The 14,891-nt window shown below is 44.0% G+C and overlaps 1 protein-coding gene across 1 annotated transcript in view; it reads left to right on the forward strand.

The window, feature by feature from the left end:
- LOC132822974 (proto-oncogene tyrosine-protein kinase Src-like) overlaps nucleotides 1–14,891 on the forward strand; it is a 167,081-nt gene that overhangs the window by 119,176 nt on the left and 33,014 nt on the right. Inside the window, exon 5 of the mRNA XM_060836447.1 lies at nucleotides 2,526–2,629. Within this exon, the coding sequence (XP_060692430.1) occupies nucleotides 2,526–2,629 (104 nt within the window). The remainder of the gene's footprint in view (nucleotides 1–2,525; nucleotides 2,630–14,891) is intronic.

A 14,891-nucleotide genomic window follows, 5' to 3' on the forward strand; every position in this document is an offset into this window, starting at 1 on the left:
GTAGCTCACCCTATTTTTTTTAGCTCAACCATTTTATTCTATTGTTCGCAGTTATTATCACTTACTCAGCTTTTGTGTCCCGACTTGCTATCCATTATATTCGTATTTATGTACTCCTTTCATAACTTTCTTTGGGCTCTGTCTGCAACTATACATTCCCCTGGCTGCCACCACCAACCACACGAAGGCTTCAGTATAAATGCCATTTTCTCCTGGCTGCTAATGATTCTGACGAATAGTCACCAAACTCGAAACATTAACTCTGCTGTCTTCCCACAGATGCTGTCAGACTTGTTGGGTTTTGTCAGATCTCCAGTATCTATAATTCTTTCTTCTATTATATGAGGGAGCACAGGGGCTGTGGAGCAAAATACATACTGAAAACTAGAGGATGTAGAGGATCATTTAAAAATGAAAGTCCCTCAAAAAAACTGGAGACGACATTTTGGCACATCAGAGGTTAAACACACCGCTCAGTGAGCTGCAGTATTTCAGTGATATGAATGTAGCGGGTTATTGGTGCCTACATAACGGCTAGCCATAGGGTTAATGCTATGGAGACATGGTAAGGGAATCTGCAGCACAGGTCCTCAGAATGGCAAGGATTGAATGATTACTGTGAAGCTGGTGAAGACATTATTGTCTGACCTGTAGACAGTAAAATGTATGCTCCAGTGTATTTCCAAATTATGCACAGAGACAGGCAACCTCCTGAATTATTGAAGTTGCTATCTAGGGGGCACATGCATTATTGATGGTGTGGGGTCTGCATGTAGTGCATCGATGGTCATTTTGACACACGGATGAGAGAGTTGAGAATGTTCAGATCAATCTGTAAAATTCAAAAAGAATTTAAATGGGTTTCAGTGTTAAAGGGGCAGCTCACCTTGTTGATGGCCAAGTTATGAAAATATGATACAGATTACGTGGGTCTATTATTACGCAAACACTGCCACTGCCATCTCAATGATTATCATAAGCAGTTCAAAATCCATTAACTATTGATGTTTACCCAATTTAATCAGATCAGATTACTTTGTCCAAATTGCGCAGATTAGAGAGCACAGGGCTAGATGTAGAAGCAGTAACTTCTACATCTGTCACCTTTTTATTACTGCAGCATTATCAGATTTTGAAATGAGAGATATTGCCACTCTGATATACCCTAATCCTATCTCCAAGGAGATCTGGGGACATTTCATGAAAATGCACATTATATTGGGCTGCAGTATTGCAGCTGACTTGGAGGTGGAATGGAGAAGTTGGCATTTGAAAGAAGCTCAGATGCTTCATCAAGAATAGTTTCATGTTTGGAAAAGTAATTATAAATGATTTTGATAGAATAAGAGGATGTCAACTTGTTTTCCTCTGTTTATATCCTAAGGGACATCTCAAAGTGTTTCAGAGTTGATTAACTATTTTTAAGCTGTAGCAATTTTTATTTTGTAGGTACATATGGCAGCAGACACTTGAACAATAATGACCCACAAATGTGATAAGATTAATGGCCAGTTGGATTGTGAGGGTTAAAGGTTAAATGTTGGCCGAGACCTTCGGCAAATAGCACTTATCTTGACTTTTGACCATAAACTCACAGGCATGGGCACTAGATCAATGACTCATCTAAAAGACTACATCTCTGAAGATACCGCAGTCCTTCAGTACTGTGCTTAAATGCCAGCTCAGATCGTGTGTTTACATGTAGAGAGGGACTTAAGTGTAAAATTATAAAGTTTGCAGGGATATTGACTTTTTTATAAATTACACTCGAAAGCCTGAATTTTCCCAAGTACCAATAGACTAAAAGCATCCCAAGCTTGGCAATCTCTGAAATTCATGCAGACGATCATGAAAGAAAGCCATTTGGCCCAACTATCCCCATTCCCTCTTCCCAATTAACTAAGGGATTGACTGGCATGTATTGTAGTGACTGCCTGGGAAACGTTCTGCGAGGAAATTCTCCAATAACAACGTTATTGGAAATACCAATGTCCATATAAAGTGCAACTTGTTTTATATAGAACTGCTGTTGACATATTTGTTGACGTAACAAAGTTATGGACAGAAGTAATGTTAACCATTCTGAGAGAAACAAAATTCATATCCAAAAGAAATGTTTCCTGATTTAAAAATTAGTTGTGACAGCTAAGACCAGTATCATCTTAAAATTTAGAGAATAATGTGTTTCTTTTTAATAATTGATTATTCAATTATTGATTATTAAAATAAACTTTGAATGGTTTCTGCTCATCACTTAGAGACACTTTTGAATTTGCACCAAAATGGAGTGGAGGGCACCAGGTTGGTTGAAGTAGTGTTAAGTGAAAATCGTTCATCCTGCTTTATCATTGTTGCTGCTGACACCTCTGCTGTGTTTGAATGGCAGCTGGTTTCAGTGTTCTTCTGAGAAATGGGCATGCCTTTGGTTCTGACTAGTGGGTCAGCTTTAGAAAACGCATGGAAAGTTTGTGTTATACTTAAGTTCTCCAAATGATGGCCATTTTTATTGACTATTGTTGTTTCAGATGGTATTTTGGGAAGATTACTCGAAGAGAATCGGAGAGAATGTTGCTAAGCCCTGAAAATCCTCGTGGTACTTTTTTGGTCAGGGAGAGCGAGACCACAAAAGGTAAATATGACTGAGAATTAAGTGAATTAAATGCCTTTTACAACTTGAATGAAGTGGGGGCCTGATCTCTGCATCCTACTAGCTCACGCTGTTAACAATTGATTTTATTTTCACTACGACATGGTACGCAGCACCCTTACTAATGCAATGTTTCTGTGCATTAATGTGCAATGGAACAAGTCAGCTTAAATCTGTTGTTTTCCACTTCTTGGGCTTTCTGTGTGAACAATACCTTCAGGGAGCTGAACTGAAGTCAGTTGAAATCCATTCATCACAGAAGCTGAGAAATTGGAAGGGAAATTTCCCCAAGGGCTTTCTTGTATATCTACAACTCAGTGACCTACTGAAGAGGCTTTGGAGCAAGTCATTTTGGCCTCTGAAATGGTCTTGGGACAATTGAAGAATGAGCCGTAAATATGCTTGTTGTGCTGTCTGGTTTCTCAGTGGCTCAGAAGAGTGTCTAGACTCTACCTCAACCAAGACCTGGCCTTTATTCAGTATCATAAGTTGAATGCTTCAGTATGCAGCATTTAAAATAAAATGACAGTGGGGTTCGCTATTTAATGTTCACGAAGAACCAGTCATAGTTTCAGAAAAACAATTTGGTGAAGCTAGTGATCAAACAGCCAAGTGGTGACTGAAGCAATAAAATCCATTCCAAACAGGATAAAATGATGCGGTATAGTCCTGAGGTGGTATCTGGACTACATTCAGAGGTGAAAGTGAGGACTGCCGATGCTGGAGATCAGAGTCGAAAAGTGTGGTGCTGGAAAAAGCACAGCAGGTCAGGCAGCATCTGAGGAGCAGGAGAATCGACGAGCTTATGCTCCAGACATCGACTCTCCTGCTCCTCGGTTACTTCCTGGCCGGCTTAACTTTTCTAGCACCTGCACTTTTCGACTACATTCAGAGGTGTTCTATTTCCAATAATGTCAGTGTTTTGACAAATCTTTCTGCACAAGCTGATGCTTGTGATCGTGCTTGGATTCACAGCAGAAGAATGAGCAATGCTCAACAACACTTGAGATCAGAGAAAGAACCTCTGTGAAACAGCTGCCAGTGAAGTTGAGGGGTCAAGGGAAGAAAGGAAGGCTGCAAATGAATTGAGTCGAGAGTGTGTTGCCGGAAAAGCACAGCAGGTCAGGCAGCATCCAAGGAGCAGGAAAATTGACGTTTCTGGCTCTTCATCAGGAATGAGGCTGGGAGCCTCGGGGATGGAGAGATAAATTGGGGGAGGGGGCTGGGGGAAAGGTAGCTGAGAGTACAATAAGTGGGGGTAAAGGTGATAGGTCAGAGGGGAGAGTGGAATGGATGGTGGGAAGGAAGATGGGCAGGTAGAACAGGTCATGATTGCAGTACTGAGCTGGAAGTTTGGAACTGGAATAAGGTGGGGGAGGGGGAATGAGGAAACTGGTGAAATCCACATTGATGCTATGGGGTTGAAGGGTCCTGAGGCAAAAGATGAGGCGTACTTCCTCCAGGCATCGGGTGGTAATGGAGTGGTGATCCAATGGGGCCAGAACCTGCATGTCTTGGGCAGAGTGGGAGGAGGAGTTGAAGTTTTCGACCATGGAGTGAGTGAGTGAGTGAGTGTGTGTGTGTGTGTGTGTGTGTGTGTGTGAGAGAGAGTGTCGGGGGGGGGTGGGTGCGGTTGCGGGAGGTGACAGAGGTAGTGTAGATAGCAATTAAGCATTAGTAACAATTATAAGCCTGACTTTCAGTAATTTACAACCTTGGTACTCAAGTAAACATTTCCAATTTGCTGCAACAATTTGGATTGTGTTTTGTCTGAAGTGAATGAAGGTGTACAGGAATTCTTTATTCTCTAGCTCCTCCGAATAGTGTGCAAGAATGTAGGATGTGGAAAGTGGTGCCCTCAGGCTGTGTGTTGACAGCTTCTGTCCACTGCATTCCTTTTACTTCAGTGTTGCTTTGTGGAGAATAGATGTGCGTAATGTAGTGATTAAATTAATAATGTTACACAGAAACTGTTCACAGGAAGAAACAAAAAGTTCTCCTGTTCTGACACAGAATGAATCCCGCTTCTTATACTTTTTTGTATCAATTTACAAATGACACAAAAAAAATCATCTGAGACTTGAAATGTTCTATTGGCTTCAGGATAGAGCATTGAAATATCGTAGTACTATAAGCAGCTTATCTACACAGTATCATGAGGGCAAAATTCATGGGAGAGAAGCCTAATAACACTCTATTCTCAATATTGCACTACCGTTTGATGCAACACAAAAGGGATAGTTATGGAGATTAATTTTTAAATGGGTTCTGATGCTGAAGTGTCCTAAACAAAGCTGGCCTTATGTTAGAAGTGAAAGTATGTGTCGGATGGAGCAGGAGCTGGAACAAGGATCACATTGCATTGAACTGATCGTCGCAAGACCTTGCATTAAAAATGTATCATTTTCAAGTTGAAAAACTCAACTTTTGAAGCAACAATGCTACATTTGAGTAGTGATTACAATAACGATATCATCTATTGGGAACAAAAAGTACACCTCGAGCTTGTAACAATACTGAAGCCTTTTATATATTGAACCTTGGGTAAAAAATCTACATTCCTGGATTGGATTAAGAGGATTTGTTTTATCAAAATTAAACAGCCTCTTCTATTCCATAAAAAGCATAAAAAAGTGAAAGGCCAAGGTCATTGATGAAAATGCTGAAGTTGTTAGTTAAGGGTCAGACATCTGTATCTCAGAGAGAGGGATTGTGAGATACCGTCAGAATGAGAAATCCCATTGTGGCCAGCAGCAGAGCAGTGTGAAAAGTAGGTCACTGAAAAGATAAAAGCTAGTTCTTTGGCACTGCACAACAGACAGGCTTCAGATCCCAGCAGTACGTTCAATGATCAGAATGCATTAAATACCACACACGAAATTGTAATCCTTCACTGTGTAAAATAGCTAAATAAATCAGATAGTTAGTTAATTGGTTGTAGCATTGCAGCTTTATCTTCAGATGAAGTAAATGGAAGATTTTCAGTCCCGTACTCAATATTGCATTTCAGAAATAAATGTGAAAATTTGTTTTCATGCTGATTACTTGATGAACAAAGAATGTTAAGATTATGAACAAGAGTGTCTGCAGAGGACATTGAACCAGGAAACCAAGTCTTAGGAAATAAACTACAGGACACTTTGACATGTATGGGTAAATGGGAGTGGGACTACTCTTGAGAGATCACTGGGGAAGTATCTGGTGCTGATGCCATAGGAATAGGGAGTAGTGGTATTTGATGCTGACTTTGTGCTAAGGAGGGTGGATGGCCTGTTAGGCCTGTAGGAGTTGGTGGAGCATGTTGAGGGGAGGTGAAGAGTGTTTGAGTTGTAGAGCAGAATGATAGTGCAACCAGCCATGATCTCACAATGGAAAATAGGACCTCCCTCCAAAACTGAACTCCCCCGCCCCATCTCTTTTCACAAAGCCAAAGAATTGAGCTGCAGCGATGGATGCATACACAGAAACTTAGTCTGCAGCAATACCTGAACATGTCCCAGACTAGTTAGACATTCTGTTGTGGAATGAGACTCAAAAGCATCCATTGTTTGGATGCTATGGGTGCCGTGTGGGAACTAAAAGGTACCCAAGATACTTCCACACACTTAGGTTGTGAATTATGATGCATGCCATATTTTTGAAGGTATTTTTGAAACATATGTGCTGCTAATGTTCACTAGAAGCACGCAAAGTTGATGGATCATGAGCTCAATGATTTACAGCATAATAGTCCATCCAACACCTTGTCTTAACCTCAGACAGCAGACTGTGTTAAGCAACAGGAAAAAGCCCTCCCCGACATATGCTATTTAAAGGAATCATCAATTGCTTTTAGATTAGTTGCTGTTGATTTCTTCTGGCTTTGATAGATTTCTACAAGCAGTTGATGCTTTCCATAGACAACAGTAAGGGCATGGGGAGTGGGAGGATGAATAGTACCCTCCTGTGAGGGAACAGCAATCTCATAATCTACAAAGCCAATGCCTCTGACCCTGGGCTGTGCCTAGTGGTCAGCTGGAAAAAGATGACTGGCCTGCTGTGAAAGACACATTGTAAACCTTTTTGAGCACTGGGATCAGCAGCCATGATAGCAGCTGTTGGAACCTGTTTACTTGACTTCAGCATCAAGATGTTAGGTGACTTCTGCTTGAGCTGCAGAGGAAGCTGATCTATTGGCTACTGTGGTTAGTTCAGCAAATGTGTCAAGGCTTTTGGTGACCACACTCATGGTGAAAAAGACAGGTTTCTACCTCTGCACAAAGGAAAGTTGGTGCCAAACACTGATGCTTTTTGACGTTGACACGTCTATTCAGAAGTCTCCATTTAATGCGTTAAGCATTTCATTGTGCAGACCCATCAATATGTAGCCTGACCGAACAAAGTGCTCATCTGATTGCTGTGCAGCAGATGTTGTGTAAAATCATGGCTCTGGCTAGTTGGCGTCTGTGCCAAATTTGCCTTCTGCCCTGGCTGTAGGCCATTCATGCCCACTATCTCACCTAGTCTAAATGCTGCTGGTGGCTGCGAGTATGGAACCAAGTGCCAGTGTATTATCTGCATAACTCCTCGCTCCACAGGCAGATCAGGGTGTGCTCTTCTCACATATTTGAAAGGAGAAGGGGACAATAGCGAAACTTTTCATGAGATATGTGGAGAGAATCTACCAAGTGCATGCAATGCTCACCTTTGCAGGTTGTAGTGTAGGGGAGAAATGAGATATGAAGAGACGATCAGATGTGAGAATACAGTCATCTGCAATTGATTCAGCTACTTCACTCACCTCTGGCTCAGCAATTTTCCTTCTAATAACAGCTAGTTCCATCCATCGAGGTCAGGAAATTCACGTGAATCTATCAAGTTTCAAGTAAGTTCCTGCTGTGCCCCACCCTGTGCTGTTAGAGTCAGTGTGCAGGTGCAGTGTATTTGCATGATGTGGCCAATGGTTGCTTATGGGTAGTATTGTGTTCCAGCTAGGGATTTGGCTATGGAACTGGCAATGGTGTTAACTGTGGGAAGATGAAGTGACACATGAATGTAGCACATGAGTACTGATTGAAAGACATGATAATGATGGTGTGGTGATTTGAGGAGTATCCGCAGTTCATAGAGAAGCTGGTAGGAAAAGGAGATTGAGGGTGTGCAATCATGTGAGGCTAATAATCTCATGTCACAGCTTCTCAATGATCAGGATTAGACTGTGGCATTGACCTCCATATCTAACTGCACCATTGCATTTGGAATACATGGCTGGATGGGCCTCCAAACCTTTAACGAATGTAGGGGATCGTGACTATTTCTCACCAACCTCCACCACCAAACACCAGCTCATTCCATTCAAGAAATGTTCTAATCTAAGAGCGTTATGAGGCTTTGAAATTCTCTTCTATAGAGAGCAAAATGGGCAGAGTCACGGAATATTTTGAGGCAGTTGGAAATAGATGCTTAACTAATAAAGAAGTCAAAGCTTGTTGGAGATGGGTGGGAATGGAGGCATTGAAGCCGCAATCAGATCAGCCATAATCTTATTGAAAAGTGGAGCAGGCTCAAGAGCCTCCAACTTGGGAGCATGCTATTTCCCACATGGTTATTATTGTTTGCCACATCAGAATCACCTTCCGCGTGTGTTCCAGTCATAATGCACCGCCCCTTTAAGAAATGCAGACTAGTTTTAAGAACTGGCAGTGGGTTAAATGTTGGAATCCTTGCTGATACACGCTGCCAATTAACAGTGTGGTTTGTGTTGATTATACATTGTAATCATTCTAATAAGTAACCAGCACAGAGTTAGCTGCATTTCAATCAATGGGTGGAGGTTAATTACACACTGCGAGAGACATGCCCATTTTCAGGACCTATGTGATTTTTCTTTTTTTTCATTCGTGGAATGTTGGCATCTATAACTAATTGCCCTTGAGAAGATGGTGATAATGAGCTGCCTTTCTGAACTGCTGCAGTGCTCCAGGTTTAGGAACAGCCATGGTAGTCTTAAAAAAGGAGTAATAGAATCATGGAATCAGACAGAACAGAGGAGGCTCTTTGTTTTGAGTGTGTTGCTGGAAAAACACAGCAGGTCAGGCAGCATCCGAGGAAGAGGAGAATCGACATTTCGGGCATAAGCCCTTCATCAGGAATGAGGCTTGTGGGCCGGGGGGGTTGAGAGATAAATGGGAGGGGAGTGGGGTGAGAGGGAAGGTAGATGAAGATGAGGAGAAGGTGATAGGCCAGAGAGGAGGGTGGAACAGATAGATGGGAAAGGAGATGGACAGGTCAAGAGTGCTGAGTTGGAGGCTGGGGACTGGGATAATGTGGGGGGAGGGGAAATGAGGAAACTGTTGAAACCAACATTTATCCTGTGTGGTTGCAGGGTCACAAGGCGAAATATGAGTCATTATTCCTCCAGATATCAGGAGGTAAGGGTTTGGTGATGGAGGAGACCAAGGACCTGCATGTCCTAGATAGAGTGGGAGGGGAAGTCGAAGTGTTCAGCCACAGGGCAGTGAGATTGGGATACCTGCACCAACCAGAGATGTTCTCTGAAACGATCTGCAAGTAGATGACCTGTCTCCCTGATGTAGAGGAGACCACATCGGATGCAACGGACACAGTGGATTACATTGGTGGAGGTATAGGTAAATTTCTATTGGATGGAGAAGGATCCTTTGCGGCCTTGGACGAAGGTGAGGGAAGTGATGTGAGCGCAGGTTTTGCAATTCCTGCAGTGGCGGGGAAAGGTGCCAGGAGTGGGGTGTGGGCTGGTAGGGGACATGGACCTGTTGAGGGAGTCGCGGAGGGAATGGTCTCTCCGGAACGCTGATTGGGATGGGAGGGAAATATACCTTTGGTGATCGGGTTCGTTTGGAGGTGGCAGAGTGGCAGAGGATGATGCAATGTATGCGGATGTTGGTGGGGTGGAAGGTAAAGACCAGGGGGGGTTCAGTCCTTGTTGCGTTGGGAGGGGCGGTGGTGCAGGAAATGGAGGAGATGCGCTTGAGGGCATTGTTGACCTCAGAGGAGGGGAAATTGCGGTCTTGGAAGAAGGAGGCCATCTGGGATTTTCTAAGGTGGAACTGGTCATCCTGGGAACAGATGCAGTGGAGGCAGAGGAATTGGGAATAAGGGATGGCGTTTCCACAGGAAGTAGGGTGGAAAGAAGTGTAGTCTAGGTAGCTGTGGGAGTCTGTGCACTTGTAGTAGGTGTCTGTGGTTAGTTGGTCGCTGGAGATGGAGATGGAGAGATCGAGGAAGGTGTCCAAGATGATCCAGGTGAATTTGAAGTTCGTGTTGGTGAAGTTGATGAACTGTTCGACCTACTTGTGGGAGCACAAGTTAGCACCGGTATAGTCATCAATGTAACGGAGGAACGGGTGGGGGGATGGTGCCGGTGTAATTGCGGAAGATGATCTGTTCCACATACCCGACAAATAGGTAGGCATAGCTGGGTCCAGTGTGGGTCTCCATGGCTACCCATTTGGTTTGGATGAAGTGGGAGGATTGGAATGAGAAGTTGTTAAGGGTGAGGACCAGTTCAGTCAGGTGGAATGGGATGGCAGTGGAAGAGTACTGGTTGGGTCAGCGGGAGAGGAAGAAAGAGGAATTGGAGATATTCGTTGTGGCGGATAGATGTGTACAGGGCCTGGAAATCTATAGTGAAGATGAGGTGTTGGAGGGAAATGAAAACCTTGGAGGAGGTAAAGGGCCTGGGTGGTGTCCCAAATTTAGGTAGGGAGTTCCTGGACTAAGGGGGACAGGACGGTATCAAGGTATGCGGAGATGAGTTCAATGGAACAGGAGCAGGTTGAGACAATGGGTTAACAGGGGAAGTCCGGTTTGTTAATCTTTGGTAGGCCGTAGAATCAGCTGGTGCCGGTTTCACGGACAATGAGGTTGGAGGCTGTGGATGGGAGATCTCCAGAGGTGATGGGAGTTGAGGTCATGGTCTAGGGGGCAGTAGGAGGAGGTGTCTGCGAGTTGATACGTGGCTTCAGCGGTGTAGAGGTCAGTGTGCCAAACTACTATTGTGTGCCCCTTGTCTGTGAGTTTGATGGTGAGGTTGGGGTTGGAGCAGAGGGAATGGAGGGCTGTACGTTGTGAGGGGGGAGGTTGGAGTGGATGAAAGGGGTGGACAGGTTGAGGCAGTCTCTGTCACAGTGGCAGTTAGAAATGAAGAGGTCAAGGGCAGTTAACAGCTGAAAATGTGTTGCTGGAAAAGCACAGCAGATCAGGCAGCATCCAAGGAGCAGGAGAGTCGACGTTTCGGGCATGAGCCCGTCTTCAGAAAGGTTTGAGAATGTGGCTGAAGAGCTTCTGGGCAGAGGAGATGACCTGGGGGGTGCAGTAAGAGAGGGACTCACTGAAATCCTTGTAGAGGGAGGAAGAGAGCTTCTTCAAGGAAGGCATCCTTGCAAGAGGCTCATGCCCGAAATGTCGACTCTCCTGCTCCTTGGATGCTGCCTGACCTGCTGCGCTTTTCCAGCAACACATTTCCAGCTCTGATCTCCAGCATCTGCAGTCCTCACTTTCTCCTAAGGGCAGTTAACATGCCAGCATGGGTGTACAGGTGGATGGAGTGTGTTGGAGGTGTGAGAAAGGGTCCTCAATGGGTGGATGAGAATGGAAAAAGTGGGCCCCGAGATGGAGGCAGCAGAAGTGTTCAAGGTCGCGATGTGTGTCAAACTCAGTAACCTAGGAGCGTAGAGAGAGGAAGGTGAGGCCTTTGCTGAGAACCACAAGGGATCAATGTGGATTTCAACAATTTCCTCACTTCCCCTCCCCTCCACATTATCACAGACCCAGCCTCCAATTCGACACCACCCTCTTGACCTGTCTATCGCCTTTCCCATCTATCCGCTCCACCCTCCTCTCCGACCTACACCTTTTCCCTCACCTTCATTTGCCTATTGGCTTCTCAGCTCCCTTCCCTCTAGCCCCACCCCCCTCCCATTTATTTCTCAGCTTCCCGGCCCACAAGCCTCATTCCTGATGAAGGGCTTATGCCTGAAATGTTGATTTTCCTGTTCCTCGGATGCTGCGTGACCTGCTGTGCTTTTCCAGCACCACACTCTCGACTTTGATCTCCAGCATCTGTTGTTCTCAGTTTCTACTGGAGGAGATCCTTCGTCCCATCAACTCTGTATTGCCAAAGTTACTTTAAATCAATACTAGTCCCACATTCCAGCACTTGGCCAATATGTTTGAATGTTATAACATTTCAAGTGCTCATCCAAGTAGCTTTTAAAGGCTGTGAGGTTACCCACCTCGACTACCCCTCCCCCCCCCCCCCCCCCCCCCCCCCCAAACAGTGCACTGCAGACCTACACCACCTTCTGGGTGGAAAGACGTTTCCTGAAATCCCTCTAAACTTCTTGCCTTTTACCTTTATAAGTGTATCCCTTTGTTATTGATTGTAAGAGGAACTGTTGCTTTCTATCTACCCTGTCCATGCCTTTCAATCTTATAGACTTCAATCAGGTCCCTTCATCCTTCTCTGCTCCAAAGAAAACAACCTGTGCTTATTCAGCCTCTCTTCACAGTGAATATGCTCCATCACAGGCAAAACCTCCTCTGTACTCCCTCTAATGCTGTTGTATCCTTCCTACAGTGTGGTGGCCAGAACTCCACATAGTATTCCAGCTGTGGCCTGACCAAAAATCTGTACAAAACTCCAACATAATCTCCCTGCACTTACAATCCATGCATGGACTGATAAAGGCAAATGTCCAGTAATCCTTCTTAAATGCTATATTAACCTGCCCTGCTGCCTTCAGGTGTCTGTTGACAAGCATCCTAAGATCCTCTGAGCCACCTAGTGTCTTGCCATATATTGAGTACTCCCTTGTTGTGTTGCTTCTTCCAAGCTGTATCACCTCATACTTATCCGAGTTAAATTCCATTGATCTGCCCATTGGATCAATCTGTTTATACCCTCCTGTAACCTAACACCCTGTAACTGCTAACCACCCAGCCAATCTTCATGATATCTATAACTAACTTACCATCCACCCCACATTCTTAGCTACATGGTTAATATCTTTTATCATGAACAATAAGAGGCTCAGCATTGATGGTCTCTAGTCACATAAACATCCTCCTACCACCACTCTTTCACCCTACCACTAAGCCAATTTTGGATCCCAATGGCTTTTATCTTCTTTTTCAATCTCCCCTGTGGACCTTGTCAAGGACCTTGCTGAAATCCATACAAAGTATGTCAACTGCACTGCCCTCATCTACACATCTGGTCACCTCCTCCAACAATTCAACCAGATTTGTTCAACGTGACCTTCCTCTGATAAAGCCAAGCTAATTATCCCTGATTAAACCTTACCTCTCCAAATGGAGATTCATTCTCTCCTTCGGAATTTTCTCCAATAGTTTTCCCTGCTATTGGTATTAGATTCATGGGTCTATAGTTCCCTGGTCTATATCTCCCATCCTTCTTGAAATGTGGAACCACGTCCTTCTGGTACCTCTCACCTGGCTAGAGAGAAATTTATCTCAGAGCAACTGTGATTTCCTCCCTTATCTTCCACATCAGTCTGGGACACAACCTGGGAATTCCAGGATTTTGATCCAGTGAAAATGAAAGAATCGCACAATAGTTCCATATCAGGATGGTGTGTGACTTGGAAGGAAACAACTTGCAATTGTACCCATTTATTTGCTGCACTTTGTATTTCAATGCTATCTAAGGAGCTTTGGTGAATTACTGCTTTGCATCTTTTAGATGGTACACACTGTGGCCATTGTGCATTGATGTTGCAGAGAGTGAATGGTGATGGTGGTGGTTAGGTTGCTTTGTCCTGGATGATGTCAGACTGATTGAAATTGTTTTTGAAACTGTAACCATCTAGGCAATTGGGGAATATTCTGTCATATGCATGTGTTGTAGCAGGTGAACTAGCTTTGGGGGAACAGGAGATGAGTTACTTGCCTTAGTATCCTGAGCTTATGACTTACTATTCTCAAAGTATTTATCTGGCTAGTTCAGTTCAGTTTCTGCTCAATGATGATTGACTGGATGTTAATTTTGAAGGATTCAGTGAATGTCATGCCATTAATGTAGGCAAGAGGAGGCTGGAAAAATACAGCAAGCCAGGCAGCATCAGGAGGTGGAGAATTCAATGTTGTGGGTATAACCCTTCTTGATTGGCTGAAGGACCTCCTCTCTACTGTCACTTTCTATGATTCTATAAACCTTTCCTGAAGAAGGGTTATACCCAAAACATCAACTTGATGCTGCCTGGCTTGCTATGTTCTTCCAGCCTCCTAATTTGTCTACTTTGGATTCCAGCATCTGCAGTTTTTTGTCTTTAACTAAGCTTGGGCATTAAGGGGCAATGGTTAGATGTACTTGTTGGAGATGGTCATTGACTAGTATTTGTCTGGTGAAAATACCACTTGGCATTTACCAGCCCAGGTGGATATGACCAGATATTGTTGTATATTGACATGAAGTACTTCAGTATCTGAGGCATCATGAATGTGCTGAACATTCTGCAGTCATCAACAAAAATCCCCACTTATGACCTTAGCTCATTGGTAAGGCGATCAAGGGTTATCGGGATTAGGCAGGGGAATAGGGCTGAGAAACATATCAACAACAATCGAGTGGCAAAGTAGACTTGAAGGGTCAATTAGTCTAATTCTGCTCCTATAGGTAATGATATTATGATGGAGTGAAGGTCACAGATGAAGCAACTAAAGGTTATCATGCCTAGGGTACTACCTTGAGGAACATGGAGGGCTTTTGTCATGTGGTGGTAGTGTCCCTTGAGTTAGGAGACTTGGTTCAAAACCCTACCTGCTCCAGGGAAAAGGAATACCATCTCTGAACAGGTCAGTTTGAAGATATTACCCTAAGAACCTCCTGCAGGGATGTCCTGGGTCTGAGGTGATCGCAATGCAAAAACTATAATAACCTTCTTTTGTGCCAAATATGACATTAATCAGTGGAGAATGCTACCCGGATTCCTAATGACTTTTATTTGCTGGGATTGCTTCATGCCAAACTCTCAGTCAAGCGCTTCTTTAATGCTAACAGTAGTCACTTCCATCTCACCTTTGGAGTTCACCTCTCTGTGTTTTGACCAAGACGGTAATGAGATCAGGGAATGGTGGCCATGGCAGAATCCAAACTGAATATTGCGGAGCAGGATATCCCCTTTCAAGTGCATCTTGATGGCACTGTTAATGGTCCCTTTGCTGATGATTGAGAGTACACTGAAGTGGTAAGTGACTGGGGTGG

The sequence above is a fragment of the Hemiscyllium ocellatum genome, chromosome 15 (assembly GCF_020745735.1).
Source record: "Hemiscyllium ocellatum isolate sHemOce1 chromosome 15, sHemOce1.pat.X.cur, whole genome shotgun sequence".
Classification (NCBI taxonomy): Eukaryota; Metazoa; Chordata; class Chondrichthyes; order Orectolobiformes; family Hemiscylliidae; genus Hemiscyllium; species Hemiscyllium ocellatum.